The sequence below is a fragment of the Haliaeetus leucocephalus genome, unplaced genomic scaffold (genome assembly GCF_000737465.1).
Source record: "Haliaeetus leucocephalus isolate CR32 unplaced genomic scaffold, Haliaeetus_leucocephalus-4.0 Scaffold556, whole genome shotgun sequence".
NCBI classification, from domain to species: Eukaryota; Metazoa; Chordata; class Aves; order Accipitriformes; family Accipitridae; genus Haliaeetus; species Haliaeetus leucocephalus.
The window spans coordinates 2,238,660-2,259,210 of NW_010972992.1; the positions used below are offsets into that span (position 1 = coordinate 2,238,660).

Genomic DNA, 20,551 nt, shown 5'->3' on the forward strand with positions numbered 1-20,551 from the left:
CGGAGCAGGTGGGTTCCTGAAGGAGGCTGTGACCCCGTGGGAACCCTGCGCTGGAGCAGGTTCCTGGCAGGACCTGCAGATCTGTGGAGAGAGGAGCCCACGGAGCAGGTTTCCTGGCAGGACTTGTGACCCCGTGGGGGACCCACGCTGGAGCAGTCTGTGCCTGAAGGACTGCACACTGTGGAAAGGACCCATGCTGGAGCAGTTCGTGAAGAACTGCAGCCCGTGGGAATGGCCCACGTTGGAGAAAGTTCGTGGAGGACTGTCTCCCGTGGGTGGGACCCCACGTTGGAGCAGGGGAAGAGTGTGACGAGCCCTCGCCCTGAGGAGGGGAAGCGGCAGAAAATAACATGTGATGACCGTAAACCCCATCCCTGTCCCCCTTGTGCCGCTGGGGGGGCTTGGTGGAGAAATCCGGGAGTGAAGTTGTGCCCGGGAAGAAGGGAGGGGTGGAGGGAAGGTGTTCTGAGATTTCGTTTTATTTCTCATTTACCTTACTCTGGCTGATTTGTAATAAAAAGTGAGCTAATTTTCCCTAAGCTGAGTCTGTTTTGCCTGTGATGGTAATTAGTGAATGATCTCTCCTGTCCTTATCTCGACCCGCAAGTTTTTTGTTATATTTTTCTCTCCCCTGGCCAGCTGAGGATGGGGGAGTGATAGAACGGCTTTGGTGGGCGCCTGGCGTCCAGCCAGAGTCAACCCATCACACCAAGTCAGATGAGGCGTGGATGGGCAGTGTGGACATAATTTTTTTTATAAAAGTCCGTGATTGTTTTACCTACGTATCAGTCCCAAGCAAAAAAGAGAGAAATTAATTCTGTCCCATCCAAACTTATCCAGCAGCATCTTGCTCTAGGCCACTGCATTCTCTTATTATGGGCCAGCAAAAACCACTGCAGATTCCACACTTCTAGAGAACTACAAAAAGTGAGCAAATATTCAGTCTGTATGGCACTTTGGCAGTAACCATAAAATGATGCATGGCACAATCTATTTGGAACTGAGATTTCTTCTTTGCCAGGGATTACCCACCCCCTCTCATTCTGGTGAAGTCCTATTACAGTAGAAAACAGATGCACAGACACTGGTGCAGCAAGAGATACTTACCACTGTGCTCACCAGCTACGGAGTCCACCGCGCTGCCGCCGCTCTCAGAGCCCACGCTCCCACCATGGTCTGCAGGTGAAGTCCGAAGAGTTGAGCCGTCTGTTGCAGCTGTGCTGCCTTCATCATCAGACGCTGGAGCTAAGAGAATAAAGAGAGCTGTTACAAGTAAAAACACTGCCTTGATATAACTTCAAAAGACGCACACGCTACAAAAGAAAAACCATGAATATTTGTCTTTGGTTTTGTGTCAATTTTCAACTACAAATCAAAAGGGAACTTAGAAGTGTTCATCAGTACATTTAAGCCTGCTAAAAATAGTGGATGAGAGATACCCTGAGAAGGAAACCTTCTCATCAAATAAACAGTCATGCAAGTTACTTGAAGAACAATGTCTGGTTGTTTATAAATGCAAAGGAAATACAGTATATGGTTTATTTTGTCTGCTTTATTTTAAGGAGAAGAAATAAATTCCTCAGAAGCCTACAGTGAAAGTCCATCAAAGCAGGAAAAGGCCATAAATACACTATCAAAAATACATGAAGCCAATACTAGTAACTGGTTCTTCAAAACCATATTTACAAACAAATTTTAAGTCATTATTTAGGTCAAAATCAAAAAAGCTTGATTCCTTGCAGTGAACAGTTACCTGATGCTGTTGTATCTGAGAGCGTTCCAGCATCAAGAGAAGAAGAGCTGGGTGCTTGGCCAGACAGTCCTAAACTCTGAAGTCCAAGTGCACTACTGCTGCTCCCTGCAAGAAGAAAACGAATTATGAGTATCTTTCTATGAGATAATTATGTTAACTCTGGCGTTCTGTGTACATTTCATAGTTCTATTATCTTTGCTTTGTTGGTGGTGACATCAACAGCTTCTGCTTTGCTTCCTTCCCAGTTTCCTCATATTCCGTTTACCTTTTTGACTGCCAATAATGCCCACATCTTACCTTGCTGATCTTGTTGCAGGCTCAGGGCAATAGCCAATTCCACCATTGTTTCATCATCTGCATCTGGAGGAATATCCAGCATAGGAGGGAATCCCTCTGCTCCAGCCAGAAGAGCCTCCAAGGGAGAAGGGTTCCCATTATTCACATTTTCAGAAGTCTCCAGAACCATAGATTCGGACTACGGAGAGAAAACACAGTGAGAGCTTTCACCAAACCGCCACCAGCTAATGGAGCACTACAAACTGATTCATCATAACCAAATTAAACTCAAATACCTAACATACTTAAAAGGCTCCAAAGAGAAGCACTCTGGACTTACCACCATCTCGAAGTCCCCATGATCAACTTCGCTTTGCTCCTGGCTTTCCTGTCGGATATGCTCGCCATTTGCTATCCCAGAACTCTGCATCTTGTCTTCTGCATCGTCATCATCATCATCATCCTTATCTCCTGAGTTACAAAGGATTAATTCACAAATGCACTCTTTCCTCACATCATCATGAACAAGATAATTAATGCTGGAAAAAAACCTAAGCTATCCTCAGTTTACCCCAAGTCACTAATAGATTCCATGACAACTACAATGCATGTCAATGCTAAAAAGTGTCTCTTGGATAGAGATCTGATACTGTAATTTTGGTCTGCACACATCCTTATGACTGATTTATAAGGACTTGAAAATATGCACAGAAATACTAAGACAGTCTGGATTACTACACCCTAGATAAAATAATCAGATTTCCCTATCACTGCAAGATGAATATTTCAGAGAGATCTCATCTCCTCTTTGAATCCCAGAATATCAAAAAAAGGGTGAATGTTTATTAAAAAAACAAACCAAAACCAGGTTTTATAGGGGGCAAGAGAGAGCAAAAGAAAGGAGAAAGACTGGTTTTAGTCTTTTTTAGTATCTATGTATAAGACTACTTTATTTTATTGTCTTTTCTGACAAATTAAGTAGGTCATGCTCATTTAAAGGCAAAGATGAATGGAACTTGCATACCCATAGGAGTATTGCTCCGAGGGGAGGATGGCAAGGTGACATGTCTCCGCTTGTTTCTTGGTCTCAGCACTCTGATCAAAGCTTGTTTGCAAGAAAAGCTCACTGCAGGATCCTAGAGGGTTAATAGTTAATCATTAAACTTCTTAAGCTTTAAGAGCTTATTCACAGTATTTGGAAAGATAGCTAAAAGTACACTTACGACTCTGTTAGTCATGATTCATGCAAGACATATGTCACTGCCTAACTTCTAAACTCACTGTTTCCTCCAACAGGCATAAAGCAATACTTATCATTCCACAGGCAGCACATGACAAACATTACTAAAACACAAGGAGAGAGAAATTTCTCCTTCATTCACTTCTGTCGTGTTTTTGGCTGCATGCCTCTATTTTGCATCTGTACTACATATTATCATTCCACCTGTATTTAATTCTCTTCATATTATAGAATCATGGAATCATTTAGGTTGGAAAAGACCTTTAAGATCATCCAGTCCAACCATAAAGCTAACACTGCCAAGTCCACCACTAAACCGTGTCCCTAAGCGCCACATCTACACGTCCCCACTCTGAGGATGGTGACTCAACCACTTCCCTGGGCAGCCTTGACAGTGCTTGACAACCCTTTCAGTGAAGAAATTTTTCCTAATATCCAATCTAAACCTCCCCTGGCACAGTCTTAGAGGCTGAAGCAGAGCAGAGCAAGATTACGTACCGGGCAAAGTAACATCTGCATGTAGATCTTGGATGCTGTATGGATACAATCCAATTCACACGTGCAGTATCCATGGATAATATCCACCAAAGCATTGACAGTGGCTTCAATGTGAGTGAGACCTAAGGAGGAATAAAAGTAGGACTGTAATCGACTATCTTTCCATTTCAGGACATAGAGTGAGACACTGCAGGAAGCATCTTTTATTTGCAGAATTCAAGGCAGAATGTTAGCACCACAAATATATTTGAAGTTTCAATCCAAAATGAGCTTACACACCAGTCTTGTCTGTCTAATGTGCACGCCACATACCAGCACCACTGAATATCCTCTAACACCATCCATGCAGCCAAATGTGCGTAAATCAATCATCGGTCCCCTTTTACTAGCACAATACACATACTTCCAAACAAAAGCATTAGAGCAGAATTTGCAGATATACCTTAGAAAGCATGCATTGCATCATTAGCATCTTAAGCCTAGTTTGGAACAAGTAATTTTCTCTGTTTACAAGCTTAAAATAGGATCCTTCAAAATGCACGAGCTTGACAAAAGCAAATGAAGAGCTAGCATACCTGGCAGGCAGGCAGGGGCAAGGAAGGCGTTTTTGGGTTTTGATGCATGTAGCTTCCAGAAGTGGTTAACCAGCTGGGTAATAAAAGTGCAGCCATCTCCTTCAGCGTGTTTCTGGGCCTCTTGCCCGTCTTCACTCTCTGTACAGATTAAAACACAGTTGTCAGATATGTGCAGGGGAAAGCATTAACAAGCAGGGTAACACCATGTTTATTTGAAATGGCTTTTGTTAGAGGCTCCGATGTCCTCATTACAAGGACTATTGCACGCCTAACAAATGTGTCAAATACAGTCCCTGTCACACTGAACCAGACACCCTAAGACATCTTCAATTATCACTTGAAGAAAATTACAGACTTATCTACCTGTTTCCAACTGTGGCAGCTTTGATTCTGTATAGTGGACGAGATTGTTGGGTCTCATAATAGCAATGGATCGAGCAGTGATGACCAGCCTCTGAAATACTTCAGGATCAAGGTCCTTTCCTTCTTTCGTTGAGGAACTCAAATACTGAATGGCTTTACTTAGCAATGCTTGATCCTATAAAGTGAAGGATAACATAGGCAAAGAAAAACAACAGACAGCAGCACAACAAAGCAACTGAAGTACAACTGCAGGGCAGATCCTGGGGAAATCCGGCACTCGCTCCTTTAATTCTTGGCCAATGTCATCTAGGAAGGACAACTAATATTAAAAAGTCACCCTGTAACAAAAGAAATGTGGCTTGAGAATTGATTTTCACTTTTGCTTCCCCTCAGGCTTAAACGCGGATGGGAAGACCAGTGTATAAACATAATCATTCAAGTGGTTAGCAAAGGGTATCTGCAGGCATCTGTGCATTTACTGCAATTATGTTAGCACATAGTCTAGCCCTAGTATTTTTCTATCACCCTAAGCCAGATGCCTGTGGAAATGGAAACCAGAGCTATGGACATAGTTTGCAAACAAACTTCATGTGTTTCAAGATCCTGATTGCTCTAGATTAACTGACATTATTTCCCATCAAAACCTTCAAAAAGCATTTTAAGTAGTGAAGTTCTGGTGAAACACAAAAGCCAACAAGGCAGGCAGCAGGAGCTAAAGGAAAATTAGCCAGCAGGTTTACACTCCATGGAGGAACGGCTTTCTGTGTGTGTGTTGCACCTCAACCATAAACTGGCAAGTTACAGGAGACATTGAAATCCTTGCACCATGTTACCTTGTGGTTATGGTACGCTGAGCGGCTGGTGTGCAAGCTAGCCAAGAGGCTCTTGGTTTGCTGCTGGACACTGGAAGGAGCTGGCATGGACAGCAGCATAGTAGCCAGTTCCTGAGCTGCCACCTTATTCTTCTCCTGCTCCCAAGAACAGACAAAAACATTCTTCAGTACATTTACCATTAAGGTGATGCACGAGTCCGATTTCTCAGTGTGCCTGCAGCTCCCTCCCCTCCTTGCACTGTGCATACAAGTTTCTGCCTTCCTTCAATACAGTTTTGATAGCCTCCTCAATTTATTATTTGACATTTAAGGAACATTTCACATGTCTACACAAGAAAAGTCCTTTTGAGATTTATGGGCTTCTACCCTGCTGTTTTTGTAAACGAGGTCACTCAACAGCACAAAAATCCCACCAGTGATAAATGCAAATGCCAATTGTCATTCTAAACTAGTTTCAAATGCTTTTCACTAAGTCAACTTTCAGATCAGTGCTCTGAGCAAAACGGATGCGGCTCTCCTCCGTATCAGGCCCCCAGGGCTGCAGGAGGTGCTGCTGATCTTCCCCTCCTCCCCCATCTCTGAAAGCTCAAGAATGTATTCAGAAAGTTACTTGCCTTCTCGTTGACTGGTCCTACAGCAAAGCAGCTTTCCAGCGCTTCTAAAGAACTCACTACTAGCCTGAAGGGAGAAAGGAAAGCAGGCTTGAGTACAGCAACCCTTCTCTCTCCTTAGCACTTTGCTTTATGCGGGCTACAGTCATGAGTAGCTCAGAGACAGCTAACGAATGCCAAGTACAAAATCAAAGCATGATAAAACCTGCCACAGGCACCATGCATATCATTTCATTGTGTTACAGACCAGAGTTAAACCTGGCTCACGCTCACAGACAAACTTAGGACTGCTTTAATAATCCACAGCTGAAAGACAGGGGCTTTTCTCTACCAAAGAGGATAAAACATTTCCTTACGCAGCCTGCAGCAGGGATAACTTGGATTGTCTTGACAGTACCAATTCACCATGGCCCACAGACGTACATATGACTGCAGATCAAGGGTTGGTATGACACATGGGAAAAAGCGTAACCGACTTTTCTAAGGGAGCAAGATTCTACTCGCTTGCTATTTTCACACAGGTTGCTCTTTCCAATTTGGAGTTTCAGCGCAAAATATTCCAGAGGAAAATTTAACTTGGAGCACTGGGTATGACCCAAGTGAGAGATGCTGAGGTCCGAACTTTTGACAGCAGTAAGGCAGGCTAGTAAAATACTTGCCCCAAGGGAAAACCTTATTTACAACTTGCAGCAAAGTGCTGAATCTCCCCTGCAGCACCACTTCATGCCTCATGGTAGAACTACCTGAAATGCCATCTGACACACCAGTAGGAGGAGTGCAAGAATACAGGAAAAAGGAGGGAAGAGATAGCATTAAGAGGAGAAATAACAGTGTAGGATTGGATACGAGGTAGAAGAAACAACAATTGTCTGGTCTGGTGGTGATAAATAACATTACATTTCTCTACCCGCAGCCACCCTCCATAAAGCCAGCAGGGGAACATAAGTGGGATAAGAGGAGTCTGTCAAACAAGCAACAGTTATGCTGTATACAGCAAAAATCTGCAAACCACCTCAACTTTACATTTTGCTAAACCATCCGCCATGCAATGACCAGAATGTAAAGAAGCAAATGTCACTTGGAAAACAAAAAAAACCAGTCAACAAAAGCCACATCATGTGTTCTGTCTCTCTGACACACACTCATTCGTGCAGAGAAAAGGATGGCATACTAACCGGTCCAGGGTGGTTAGGGACTCAGTTTCAGAACTTTGGGGGAGCAAAGAAAAAGGAAAAAAAAATAAAAATGTGTAAAGCTCACAGAAAAACTCCCTAGAACACATTCTAAGCAAAAGGCAAATTAAATGGGGAAATCAGAAGCCAGGAGAGCACTATATACAGTAAATCTAAGCACAGTTCTTTCTATCTGGGCAGCAGACACTTGCCTAATAGCAGAACAAACAAAGGAGATCCAGGCCACCTAGCACAGAGAAGCCAAGCACACTGCTTAAAGCACCAGTGAAGGTTAAATTTGAAGTGCAGACGCTAAACTTCTGATAGGAAAGCTGCCTCTTGCCTGCCATTAGTTGTTCCTACTCAAGAGGCCCTTTATAAGGTAACCATGCTGCATTCTGTAACACGTAAGTAAAAATAAAAAGAGTAATTTTTTTGGTTCCGAGTTTTTAGAATATAATCCCACTGCTTTGGAAAACCAGAAAGCATGTCTGTGCAGAGAGGGACATCTTGTGGAGATGTCACAGCAGAGGAGGGAAGAAAAGAGAAAATAAACACAGGAAAAAATCCCATGAACTATTAGAAAAAATATTAAAAGATGGCCAAACAGGTCCTTCAACTGGACATAACTGCCACTTTCCCTGAGAATTTCAGTAAGATAAAATTAATGATCACTTACTCCCAGTCAAGCAGCCTATCCCTTACAATGCTCATTTTTCAGCAGTGCTAGTTCCTCTTCGATCTCTTTCCCTCCTACCCTTGCTAGCTTCCCAGGCTTTCTACAAATCTTATGGTACAGACTGTATGAGCTCAGAGAAAAAAATGGGGTGGATATAACAAAACAAAAAAAAAAAAAAAAAAAGTCGTCTCTTTTCTTCTTATGCCCAGCTCACCCCTGTGGTTTGACTCTCAATAGGTATATGGAGGGGAAAAAACCCAACACTTTCTCCACCACAGTAGTTAAGCCTGAGACATACAGGCTACAAGATAAGTTGGTGGGAATCGGTAGCCTAAAGCAAGGTCACACACAAAGCCCTCCTCAAAACTGAACTTAACTTCAGAGGTCTAACCTTAGTGAGATCTAGAGAATGAAAAAGGGCCAGCTTGAAATGAGAAAATGTACCAAGAAGGCAGAAACCTCTTTTAGCTCTTCAAGACTGCTGTAACAAATGAACTTAGCAACACAAAGCATGCACACAGATCTATCCATCTACTCCACCAGATAAATCGAGAGTGAGCGCACAGCCCTCCTTAGAAGATAGTCATTGACTTTTCAGTTGTTTTGTAAGGCAGTGAGAACAACTCGCTAACTCCGTTTAGTTCTCCCAGGTAAGAAAGGCATACCAGTGTACCTAGGTCCCCTCTACAGCAACTACCCATTTTCAAGGAGAAATAAAAGAAAGACTGCAGAAATACCTCTCCAGGACAGTCCCACTGGCAGCAGCAGGGGTAGCTGACTCCGTGTCTCCAGTACCATTCCCTTGATTCAGGTTTGGGGGACAAACATTGCTCACTGAAGCAGATGGGAAATCCTCGGGGGGCTCATCAGGCCATCCAAACTGCTCCTTGGTTTTGCCATAAATTTTTATGGAATCCATCATTGTGACTCCAGCAGGATCCACAGAAGCCCCAACTGCAGCAATGAGAGAAGTTTCTTAAAAACTAACAAAACGGTTTCTTTTGAATACAAACAAGCATAGCCTCATAAGGTCAGAATAGCGATTACACTGCGTCATTAATATACAGCCACTCTGACAGTTTCATCTCCTTTTCAAAGCCACTTTCCTTCTCTATTACCTCAACACAAAATTATTGAGCTGACCTATTGCACATTCATCCACTGCAGCAAGAAACTGGGCCATAAATAAAGTTATTAAATGTTCAGGATCTGCCCCTCAAGCTGTTTCCGTAGTTGGGTCAAACGAACAGATTGTGTAAATCCTCTCTACTATGAGGTGAAGCACAGTAGCTTCAACCCAAGCAAAACCAACAGGTAGTCAAAGCAAACAATTAACAAAGACTTACTGAAGATGGTTAGTTTCTTGTCAGCCTGCAAGGCTTCCTCGCGAGTGAAAGGGAAGTCGAACCAACGAGCCCTGGTCATGTTCAGCTGCATTGTGCGGCCAAAGATCTCCAAGTACGAGGGCGCTCGCTCTATTGCTTGTGTGCCAATCTGGATCCGCATGCCTGTCATCACCATCGTGCTGTTATTGTTCGTAACTTCGATAGTGAAACCCCCAGGCTGCAGACGACAAATCACAGCTCAGAAAGGTGAAGTCAAAAATTAACTCCTAAGCTAATGAAGTCTGTACACAGGTGCCTCCACTGTTTACCTAGCACTATCACAGGATTTGTACAGGGTCATTTGAACAAAGCAGTCTTCTAAGAAAAGGCATGCTATCAATCCAGACAATAACATCACCTAGAAGCCCAACACAATCCCCAAACTGCCCCATTTACCTTTGTGTTGGCCACATACATGCCAGTGGAATTGAGCCGGTGCTTTATCTGCTGAGCATTGTAAACCTGCAGCAGGTCATTGCCTCCAAACTCAACATCTGTGAGTTGCTGGTTGTGTTCAAAGAAGTCAATAGGGAAGTTCACTTGGCTGGATGTGCGAGTTGCTAAAAGGGAAGAGATATGTTTTTGACAAAATACATTCTAAACAGGCAAAGCTATGGTAAAAAAGCTGCAGAATGAACTTGCCTCCTTTGGAAATGACTGTGTGAGCCAGATAGCTACGTATTTTTATATAGATCTATGGAAACATTTTACCCAGACTTAGCCAGTACTTAGCCCTGAGGTTAACTGTCAGCAGTGAACAACTTAAGTATCTGTATGATGCTGATCAATCTGTCAATCTACATTTGCCACCGCTACCTTGCACAAGATATGTGTGAGAAGCCCCTTACTAATAGCAGCTGCCTTGCGCTTGCGAACTGGCTTCATGATGCTGATGACGCTGCTAGGCTGGAGAGAGGGCTGAAGCCAGTAGGAGGTATTGTCTACGTTGGCCATATAGATCCTCAAGCTGCCATCTTCGCACAGGAGGATCATAGTGGTCCTCTGCTGCTCATTGCAGGCTGTGTGACGGATGGCCACCATGTCCTGAATCTGCAGAGGCAAGCAATGCAAGTCAAGGAAAGGACCTGGCAACTGCTGCTTGAAGAAACAAACTCTTTGCATTAGAAAAGCTGCAAAGACCAGAGATCTTGTTGATGCAACAAGAAGAAACCACATTTTAAGGGCCAAAAATACAGGGAACTATGACTAACCTTTGCTTTGGCTGGCAAGGTTTTAATCTCCTGGATGAGAAAGGTGTCTGGCTTCACCATCACCACCAGTGGGACACCTGTGGTTTGTTGAACACAGCACACCAAGCCAGGATGGTTCATCACCTCAGACCACTGACACAGTGCTGGTGAAGTCTTACTCCCACCATTTGAACTGCAAGAGATGAAGGGCAGAATGACATAAATTTAAGAAGCAACACAAGCGAAAAACCACAAAATTCATTACTGTTCAAATCAGTTAAAGCTTTGTCCTCAGCAGGAACTCAAAGCACTGCATTAATGAACAGCCAGGAACATCAGTGCCTAGTTTACAGATGAGAAATCAGAGACAGTCACTTGAGTGGGCAGAAGGCACAAGCATCCCAATTCACAGCCCTGATCTCTACCCTGAAAACTCGAGGAAAGACACTTAATTAGTAAAATAATATTCTATGCCCAAAACCAAGGGAGTAATTTTAAAATGGCTTTCAGCTATCTTTTTATCTGAACAGATGCACAGTTTCAGTTTCAACACACCCAGCAGCACTAAGCAAAGGCCAATGCAGGAGAATCTGTGCGACTGCTCACTTGGGAAAAAAAAACAAAAAAAAAACCAAAAAAAAAAACACTGCAGAAAGACTAAGTCAAACTCAACTGGGGCTAGGGAGCTCTTGGAACCTGACCCTTCTACAAAGGCTACTCACAGCAGTGGCTTTGAGTCAGGCTAGTGTGGCCGAAATGCCCAGCTCTGCTTGTCAGAACTGATGATAGAACAGCTTTTTTCTTGCCACATTCATAGCATAAGAGATTGGTTTCCCCCAAGGGAGTCTGAAAATAAGCCTTAATATGCACAACACACAAGGTCCACTGCAGTACTGGTGCTGAAAGGAAACAAAGGCTTCCTGCTCTGCACCCTCCGTGAGGGTGGGTAATCCCATCGGTTCCAGCTGCTGCACCAGTAGCAGCTCTGCACTGTGCAGCAAGACTGCTCTGAAACCACCTTACTGCTGTGAAATCCTAGTGGGAAGAAAAAAATGCATACGTGCCCCACTGCCGAAACAGCTAGCTTTGGTTTCAAATCATTCTGCAATCAGGGCAGAAGCACCATGAAAAGTAGCAAGAAATCATCAGTCAAAAAGGGGATCTTCACCACAGGCTTTGACCATTCAGAGCTGGGATATTAAGAATAATTAGTAATATTTATTAATAATAAACAGAAATGAAAACTTCAGGGGAGTCTTCCACACAACCCTCACCTCTTTATGTTAATTGGGAATAACCGCTGCACTTCCAGATTGGCCCGGCTGATGGTGGCTGCAAAGGATTTGCCTTGACAGTAACTGAAGAACAACATCTGCAGCACATGGGAGTAATACACTGACACACCACCTCCTGCTACCTGGCCATTACTGTCCTGTAGGATCAGAGAGAAACAACAACATTTAAGATAAACACACATCCTCCAAAACACTCTGTCAGGCTTTTAAATTTCTCACTATGGAATTATTCCAAAAGCCTGTCCCCTGCCCCCTCCTCACCAGTGAGAGAACACAGCCCTAAAAGACAATTTTCTAAGCTGAACTCCTTGGTGAACTCATCCATCAGATACTTCAAAGGCTTTTGAAGGGGATACTGAGATTGCATACCCATAGGCTGTAGGTAGCGCCCTCAGCTACCGCATCTGTGTGCTTGAATGTTGTATGACAATCTCACATGGAGCACTCCCCATGTTCCCAGCTCATAAAAGAGCTTTCCTGAGGGCCGCCTTCTCATCTATTCCCCTATTCTGGAGCAGGGTGGGGTAAAAACAGAGTCAAATGGGGACAGATTTTAAAAGTCACCCCCAAGACTACAGAGCTACTATTGACCAGAAACAAAGGCTCACTCCACCTCTGCAGCCCCAGCAATGGTCAGTAACTTTATCCATTCTGGTTACTGCATCTTCAGAGTGCCTTGCTCCGAGAACAGCACTGCTCTGAAGCCATCTCCCTGCTGAGAAATCCTGCTGGGCATGACTTCAGAGCCAGCCATGGAAAACATGCTCCATTTTCTAGATGAAAGGATCAAGGGGTTTAATTTTCACCCCCACCCCCTTTCACTGCAAGGATATTTCTCTCCTTAGAGGAATGGCAAACTCATTGATCTAGATCAGGGGGCTTAAAGGCAGGGGGAGGAAAAAAGGAAACTTCTGCCTTTAAATATAAGACACAAACAAAAGAGAGAAAGGCACTGCAGCCCAAGCTACAGGAAAGGGAAGTCAGCAGTACCTTTAGGTCCTCATGATTGACTTCAAGCACATTGGTGACATAGAATGGTCCGTGCTGGGCACTGCTTGCCTCTTCCATGAGCTGTGTATAGATGTACCCAGCGGAGGACATGATCACTATTATGTTCTTCCCCTCCTCGTTGAAAAGAAAAGTGACATCCCTGATTTTGGAACTCGGTAGAAGGAAATAGAAAGTTGGACTCAAGGCATCTACAGAGAGATCGTAAATCTGTGGGAAGAATCAAGGAAATAATTAACTACTATGATACGAAACAGTGCAAACGGACAAGAGATGAGAGAAGGGAACACCTGTTAGACGTTATAGTTCATTTTTTTTGCTCCTTGGGTTCTTTGGTTTTGCTTTTTCTTACTACAACAGCAGCCAAACACCACGATTTATATTTCCAATTTATTTTTAACTAAGCATATTATTACATTCTTCCATATGCAACTCCGCAAAGATCCAGACTCTAATGTCTGAAAGAAGACATACCATCAATAGCTTATGACCAAACATACCTTCACAAAGTCTGCAGTCACAATAGCAAGCTCTGTTTGAGATCCTGGCAGCCACACAGCTTTGATGATGAAATTTCCAGTGGCTAGTTGGGGATGAAGTACTAAATGATCAGAGACTGATCCAGAGCTGCTGAATGTTAACACGTGGCAGTCCTGGAGTAATGAAGAAGATTGGTCAAATATTAGAACAAAATGTTTATAAACATTTCAAGCCAAGAATGGAGTTAAAAGCTAGCATTCCTCTTAGTGCTGCTACAATGACTCATAGAGTAAGAATCTAAAATTTCTGCATTTAAGATGAATGACATGAAAGTTTGTAAAGAAAAGAAAAAAAACAACAAAAAAACACCCAAACCAAACACACAGGGAGTCCAGCTGTTTGTTAGCTAAATAATAGATTTGTGGATTCTGCACTGTGAAAGCTGAATCCAAATTTGGGAGAATACAAAAAAGAGGATTCCTTGCTACAAAACACTAGCTGTTACAGACTAGTTCTAACACACTAAGTTTCACATGACTAAACCTTGACTCCTGTCTTGAAGTAAAACTGGCCTAAATACAATAAGAAATACTATTTTAAGGCACTGACTCATTTATTATATTATTCATATAGGTCCTGCTTCTTTTACTTCATATATCTAGTCGGAAAGTGATTCATGAGCTAAAATTAGCGACAGACCTTTGGAGCCAGCTCTGCGCTAGCTCCTCAGAGGAAACAAATACAGCTGGGTTTGAGCTGATGTTTCCAACTGCCTAGAAAAGGGTTCATCAGGCACTTACTTTCAGTCCACACACGGCTAGGTAGTCCTCCTTGCAGGGATTTCCAGTTAGGCTCAGTACAGTAAATGGAACGGGTGCAGATGCAAGGCGAGTAAGGGTCAATTTTCTTTTGCTGGAGTCTGCTTGTTTCAGCAATGCTGAGAGCTGAAGGACTGTAATCTGCAGAACAAAATTAACTTAGTTACCCAACCTTACAACTGAGGGGAAAAAGGCATTTCAACTTCAGCTCTGTGACTGTGTCCTCACAGTTTTCACTGTTTCTGCTGCAAGAACCCTGAACAATGAGAGGTTTTCTAAACTATGCAATACTTTACAGAAGATCCAGATCTCAGGACAGGCAGAACAAATCATAAGCTGCTTGTTGTTCAGTGCTCTAAGGCTGTTTCATTTTCCTTTACGGTCCAATATTCTCTACAGAGTTAAGAGAACTCACCTTGCCCTTTTCATGGCTCACAGCCAGGTGCTGCCGACGTCCATGGGGGGATGACAGCACACACATCGCCACCCGCCTCAGCACATGAGCGCTGATCAGCTGCCGGATCGTCTGGCCCTGGTCACCACTGTAGTTCATGCGGACGTTCTCAAAAGCACCTTCTTGAGAGCCAAGAGTTGGGACCTGAGTCATTAGTAAAAGTATACAAAAGTATATCACTGAAATTTTTCTGTTTAAAAGTGATCCCACCTATCCATAATCTAATTACTCCTTTAGTATCATACCATCAACTGATCTGTCATTTCTACTGACTTGTCCAAAGTATGTAGCTCATTGAGAGCCTGCTGTGCACGACTGCTGCTTCCCATGGCTGAAGCTTGCTGGAAGTTTATCTGAATGGCATCCATCAGGAAATTCAGCATCTCCAGCACCAAAGGCGCAAAGGAGAAGTTGGCCTACAAGAAATAGGTACGGCAAGTGAGGCACAAGATGCTCCTGGTGGGAGTCTTCACAAGAACTGCATGCCAACCAATTTTTAAAGCCTGATGCCACTTTTATGATCCCTCTTTTCATAGAGAAGAGCATAAAAATCAAGCAACTTGGCTGATATCCAACACAGTCTGCCTAAGATCCTCATCATAAACCATCTTCTTTTAACAGCTAGTTGATAATTATACCTGGGACTGCAGTTCCTCTCGACAGCCCTCAACATTTCTACACAGGCTGCTCTTCTTGGGTTTTTCTTCATCAGGGCCCTTCCCCTCACTGATGGTGACCTTGGCTTTCTCTGCAGGAGAGGTGCTTGCATGTCGAATGACACTCTCAGGCACTCTGGGCTCGCTCTGGAAGGCAGATTCTTTCATGGTAGAGCTCATACCGCTGCTGGGAGTTCTCTTCACCAAAGCCTGGGAATGACACAATAATGCTGTAAGCCCAAACCAGACTCAATTTTACCACTGATGAAATGAATACAGATTGTAATAGCAGCAAGAATAATGTAATTTTAAAGAAATAGAGTGCAATTCTCTTAGGCTGCAGTTTTAAAGAAATAACACAACAGTATCCTGCATGCCACTCTCCACCCAAGTATTAGAAAAACTTCCATATTTATGATACAGTTACTTTCTTTGCTGCTAGTGGAAAACATAGGAAAAGGTGGTATCTGACTGCTGTGTAGCTTAAGCTAACTTGCAAATTCTGTAAAGGTAGGTGGAATCCCAGTAGTCACCAGGACAGAGATTTGCCAATGCACTTATTTGGTGCAAAAAAATAAATCGCCAGACAAGCTGTAAATTAAGAGGCTTCACTATAAAGCCAAGGCCTTCAAGTCTCAGTACTCTTACACACTTGTACCATGACATAACTTATTGCAGAACAGAAACCTCTGCAAAAGACTTTAAAAAATCAAGAAATCACAGCTTGTATGTTGACATGAAGACACTTTACCAGACAACTGCCATCTTCCTTGGCTCCACAGTCACAGAAGAACGATCCATATTTGGCATAAGAAATCTCATGATCCTTGTGACAAACTTTAGCACAAACCGTGCAAACACCAACCCCATCAACCATCTTGCAAGTGTGACAGTGATACCTGCACAAAATAAGCCCGATGAGTTATAAAATACAATGCCTCAGGAAGGCCCACAGACTGCATTTGTTTCCTTCTCAATGGCCAGAAGTATCAGGCTGAAATTCTGAACACAATTTTGAGATTCTTACCAATGTTGATTCATGAATTCTTTCTGTGTGATAGTGAAGGTACAGAGTTTATTACAAAGAGAATCTTCATCCTACCAAGAAGAAAGTTGTTAGAAAGGTGTTATAACTGCAGCTACAGTAAAGGCATATGGCACAGAATACGTTCCTCAGACACTAAATGCACATTTTAAGAATAGCAAGTTTTAGCACCACCTAGCTAAAAGGCGGCAGCTGGCATCAAACCACATGGAAAGGGGAGATGGTGACATTTTATAGCAACTCGAAAGAGTGAATCAACAAAAAGAAAACAGTAACAAAGATAATATATTGGGACGACAAATTTTTAAGAATGCATCAATAACAGCTTTTTCCCCCACCCAACAGCACTTAAAAGCCTAATCTAAGTTCCTTGTTGATATAAAAGCTAGTAACTGACAAACAAACCAGTAGGAACAAACCCATCTTACTCCATTTCTTCCTTTTTGTTCTCTAAAAAACCCCACTTTTAACTTTTGTTGACATCACAAAGTCAACAGATCTACACACAAACGACAGATATTCTCTTCCAGATCTGACAACTAGGGTTCTTCACTCAGTCTCACACTAGGAATAAACCACAACAACAAAATCTTATTTTATAACCTGAGTAATTCTGATTTGGAAGCTGCAAAATAAATCTTCATCTCATTTGCAGCATTAACTGTGACTACTGCCTACCGAATCTTCAGCTTGAGAGTCCTCCTCCTCCACTGCCAACTCTTCCACCCAGTCTGAATCCACCTCAATCGCCCGTTCCTCTCCATCAACAGAAAGATGACTTGGTCCTTGGCCGCTGGTTTGGCTCAATGCATTAGTGACATCGGCCAGGTAGGAGACAATATGGCATGTACACTCCAGGATAGTCACATGCTATAAAGTAGAGATGAATGAAAATGAGAGGCAATACTTAGATCCTATAATACCTGCCATAAGGCAAGAAAATAGAACAGTCCCCCTGACCAAATTGCTTTAAAGCTCCCACTATGAGACCAAAACAGGACAGCTGATCCAGCTCATGCCTGAGATTTATTCCCACAAGTTAAGCAATAGTCACGTGTCTTACCTTCCCTTGCATGACATTTGCATTCATTTTTTCTACCACATTCTTTTGAGACAGGTATTTCTTGCTGTAACACAAAACAGTGGAGAAGATCATTACAGCTAACAGTCTTTGGGAAGTATAAACTCAGTTCTGAATAACAACTTCAAGCATTCAGTTTGCTTTAGATTAACAACAGGAAATGTATAAATGCAGTAATTAAACCACTGAGAGTGGAAAAGACAAAGAAAACACATGGTTGTTCTTAATGGGGGGACATGGAGGAGCCTCTCGCAGACATTTCATATTCCAAACAACAAAAAATAAACTAAGAAATAAGCGTGTATCAGTAAACATGACCTTCTGTCCCCAAATTACCAGGAAAAAAAGATTTTAAAAAATCAGTCTAAGTGATGCAAAGGAACAAACAGCAGTATACAGTTCACTCTTACCATCTGCCTAGCCAATCAACAGCAGCACTGTGAAGCTGGAGGTGTCCCGCACCTTGTCCTGCACTAGCCAAAGTTGCCATCACCACCATCAGTTCAGGAAAGCCTGTGCCATCACCATTGGCCAACATTTCTGTTGCCATTGGTATTAGAGTACTCAGTAGAACAGTGCACACACCTTCTCCAACTTGGCTGATCAAAAAGAAGAAAGTTTCAGACAGTACATCACCCACTGAAATACAGCTAAGCCCCACACGGCAAGGGCACTGACACAGCAATGCCTTCAGGGCAAACAGCCATGCCCTGATCACTTCATGTGAAAGCTGACAACAAGAAGCCATCAGCAACTCACAAGTAATTTGCACATCTAGAGAACAAAAGAAATGAACAGCACACAAAAGAAATTACAAAGACTGTGCTTCACCTGTTTTCCCGAACAATGTAAGTTGTCAAGAGCTGCAGCAGCTGCCTGTTCTCTTGCACAACGTCCAGTTGATCTGAATCTTTGGGGGGGGACATGGTCATCCTGGTTAACCAGGCCTGGAGTCGTACAGGCTCCACACAAGCCAACTGAGCCAAAGAGCCACAAAGTCGCAACAGGCTGGGGTTGGGACTCTTCTCAGCTGGTGGAGAAAATGACTAGTGAGTGACAGATGATACACTGAATGTGTTCGAAGATGGCTTTCCATTAAAAGTGTGAAGCTGTCACTCCACTTCCTCTTACAGCTTTTCTTTCAAGCATCTTGATATCGCAGTCTAATACAAGAACAGTATAAAGTGGACAAAGGCAGGACAGAAGAGATTCAACAATCACTTACTTAGCTGGAAAAGCTTGGTGAAGAATTTCAGCACCCTGTTACAGAACTTCGCTGAGAGGTTTTCATTGGCTGTCGCCATCATGATCTGGACCAGTTCTCCACTATACGGAGGGGGGAAATTAAGTCAGCTTTGTAAAAGATGACCCATTCCTTTTTTTTCACTTGCACTTAGTTTAAGTTTCATATCTGCCCTCATGTTTAAGATTGGCAATAGTTTGTATTGACATAGCTTAGCAGCCAAGCCACCGAAATCGCTTTCAGACAAACAGAAAACTCTTAGCTCAGACTAAAACTTGTAAAACTCATGAGCTCCTGAGTAGTGTATCAGTATTCTCCACGTATCAAGGTCACAAAAGGGCCTCTACTGGCTTCCAAACCAAAATTCAAGATTTTCTTGCTTATTTTTCCCTTCCATGTTAACAAAGTACAGCCACCAGGCTGCTTCAATTTTGAACTGTTGAACAAGTAGAGAGAAAACCAGACAATGGGCGGCTTTCTAATAGAGAAAAACTTTCCTCCAGATCACCCTCATATCTCTTCAGAATACTGCTGTTGTGCTATGCTGTTTCCATCACAATTTGTCTTCATAATTCTCTAAGTCAGACCAAAACCCCACCTCCATGCTTAAAATTATCAACCTATTGCCCCAAAGAAGCACTGAGAGAACTTGGGATTTTGCAGCTTGATCTGTAACTGCCTTATAGACCAGCATCTCTCAAAAACCTCCTTATAATGTCTTTGACAAAACAATCAACTTGCAAGATTCCCCACTGAAGATCACTATTGTTGCCTCAAGCCTTCAAAAGTCTGATTAACAAATAAGAAGGCAGTGATAGCTTAAAGGAAAAAAAACAACCACAAACTAAAACATGAGAATTGTGGTATGCTTGCTATTCAAGGACTGTTTAGATTATGTGTACTCAAGGTAAAGCTTATCTAGTTTAAGATTCTGCTTACTATAGAGGATGCTTAAGGAGTTTTTGGATAATAGTCAAGGGACCAGATAACAGACATTTCAGAGTCACAGACTTGCTAATTAAGGACATACATCCTCCTTCAACATTGAGAAATGAGGAGTTGACAAGAGCAACAAGGACCCTGGTGTCCTCAGATGACACATGACCATGAAAGGACAAAAGGAGTAGGGGTATCCTTCCCCAAACGACCACCGAAGACCATCAGAGACCCCCACGCAGGCATAGAAGACTCTGGGATGATTGCTCAAGAGAACAACATGTCATGCTTGCTCAGCATAATGAATATGCAATAGTTAGGTGGAACACATGTATTAGATAGGCATGGTGTTTTAACTGTAGTGTGTAAGTACGGACTGAAAAACCTCAGTAGGTGTGCTTGATTTGTGGAAATCTTCCTGCACAGAATAAAGCAATGTCTCCTCTCTAGACATACTTTGTGTGTTTTGGGAGTTACTTTCTGATCAGTTAACACTATGAGGACTCGCTGAGTATTTTATTTGGAGTGACAAAGACCTATGTCTTCTCCCACACAGAAAAGTCTTTTCACACTCTCCTGCGCTTATTGAAGGGTATCCTACCTTTACATGGTTCTCTATTTTCCTGAGCAATGGCATTAACATCACTTCGCTGTTGACAGTGACAAGCTAAGAGAAAAAGGAAGAGAAATAAAGTTCTTGGGCTACAACTTTCAGGATGACCTCACCTTTCTGAAAAGAATTCCTCCATGGCTTTTCGGGCCTGGCTGCTCTCCAGCTGTTTCTCCAGATGCTGCAAACATTCCTCCAAGATGGACTCATCCAGGCCACTAAGGATCAAAAGATTCATATTACATAAGAAGATATAAGAGCAATTTCAACAATTTCAACAATTCTGAGAGCCAAGAAGAGATCAATTTTGCTAATACAATTCCAATAAGCTTTCCACTGACTGAAAGCAG

At 42.8% G+C, this 20,551-nt stretch overlaps 1 protein-coding gene across 1 annotated transcript in view; it reads right to left on the reverse strand.

Moving 5' to 3' along the window:
* The window catches only part of UBR4 (ubiquitin protein ligase E3 component n-recognin 4), an 80,983-nt gene that overhangs the window by 38,599 nt on the left and 21,833 nt on the right, over positions 1–20,551 (reverse strand). The window contains exons 30-59 of the mRNA XM_010577260.1: positions 20,318–20,419; positions 18,638–18,738; positions 18,244–18,442; positions 17,823–18,011; positions 17,395–17,458; positions 17,010–17,201; positions 16,314–16,384; positions 16,038–16,185; positions 15,269–15,496; positions 14,876–15,046; positions 14,592–14,774; positions 14,159–14,317; positions 13,379–13,531; positions 12,861–13,088; positions 11,850–12,007; positions 10,597–10,768; positions 10,234–10,435; positions 9,782–9,945; positions 9,347–9,563; positions 8,738–8,954; positions 6,153–6,216; positions 5,539–5,673; positions 4,706–4,880; positions 4,343–4,480; positions 3,768–3,889; positions 3,054–3,165; positions 2,370–2,500; positions 2,051–2,228; positions 1,754–1,858; positions 1,108–1,245 (exon numbers count right to left, since the gene is read on the reverse strand). Coding sequence (XP_010575562.1) covers positions 1,108–1,245; positions 1,754–1,858; positions 2,051–2,228; positions 2,370–2,500; positions 3,054–3,165; positions 3,768–3,889; positions 4,343–4,480; positions 4,706–4,880; positions 5,539–5,673; positions 6,153–6,216; positions 8,738–8,954; positions 9,347–9,563; positions 9,782–9,945; positions 10,234–10,435; positions 10,597–10,768; positions 11,850–12,007; positions 12,861–13,088; positions 13,379–13,531; positions 14,159–14,317; positions 14,592–14,774; positions 14,876–15,046; positions 15,269–15,496; positions 16,038–16,185; positions 16,314–16,384; positions 17,010–17,201; positions 17,395–17,458; positions 17,823–18,011; positions 18,244–18,442; positions 18,638–18,738; positions 20,318–20,419 — 4,616 coding nt within the window. The remainder of the gene's footprint in view (positions 1–1,107; positions 1,246–1,753; positions 1,859–2,050; positions 2,229–2,369; positions 2,501–3,053; positions 3,166–3,767; positions 3,890–4,342; positions 4,481–4,705; positions 4,881–5,538; positions 5,674–6,152; positions 6,217–8,737; positions 8,955–9,346; positions 9,564–9,781; positions 9,946–10,233; positions 10,436–10,596; positions 10,769–11,849; positions 12,008–12,860; positions 13,089–13,378; positions 13,532–14,158; positions 14,318–14,591; positions 14,775–14,875; positions 15,047–15,268; positions 15,497–16,037; positions 16,186–16,313; positions 16,385–17,009; positions 17,202–17,394; positions 17,459–17,822; positions 18,012–18,243; positions 18,443–18,637; positions 18,739–20,317; positions 20,420–20,551) is intronic.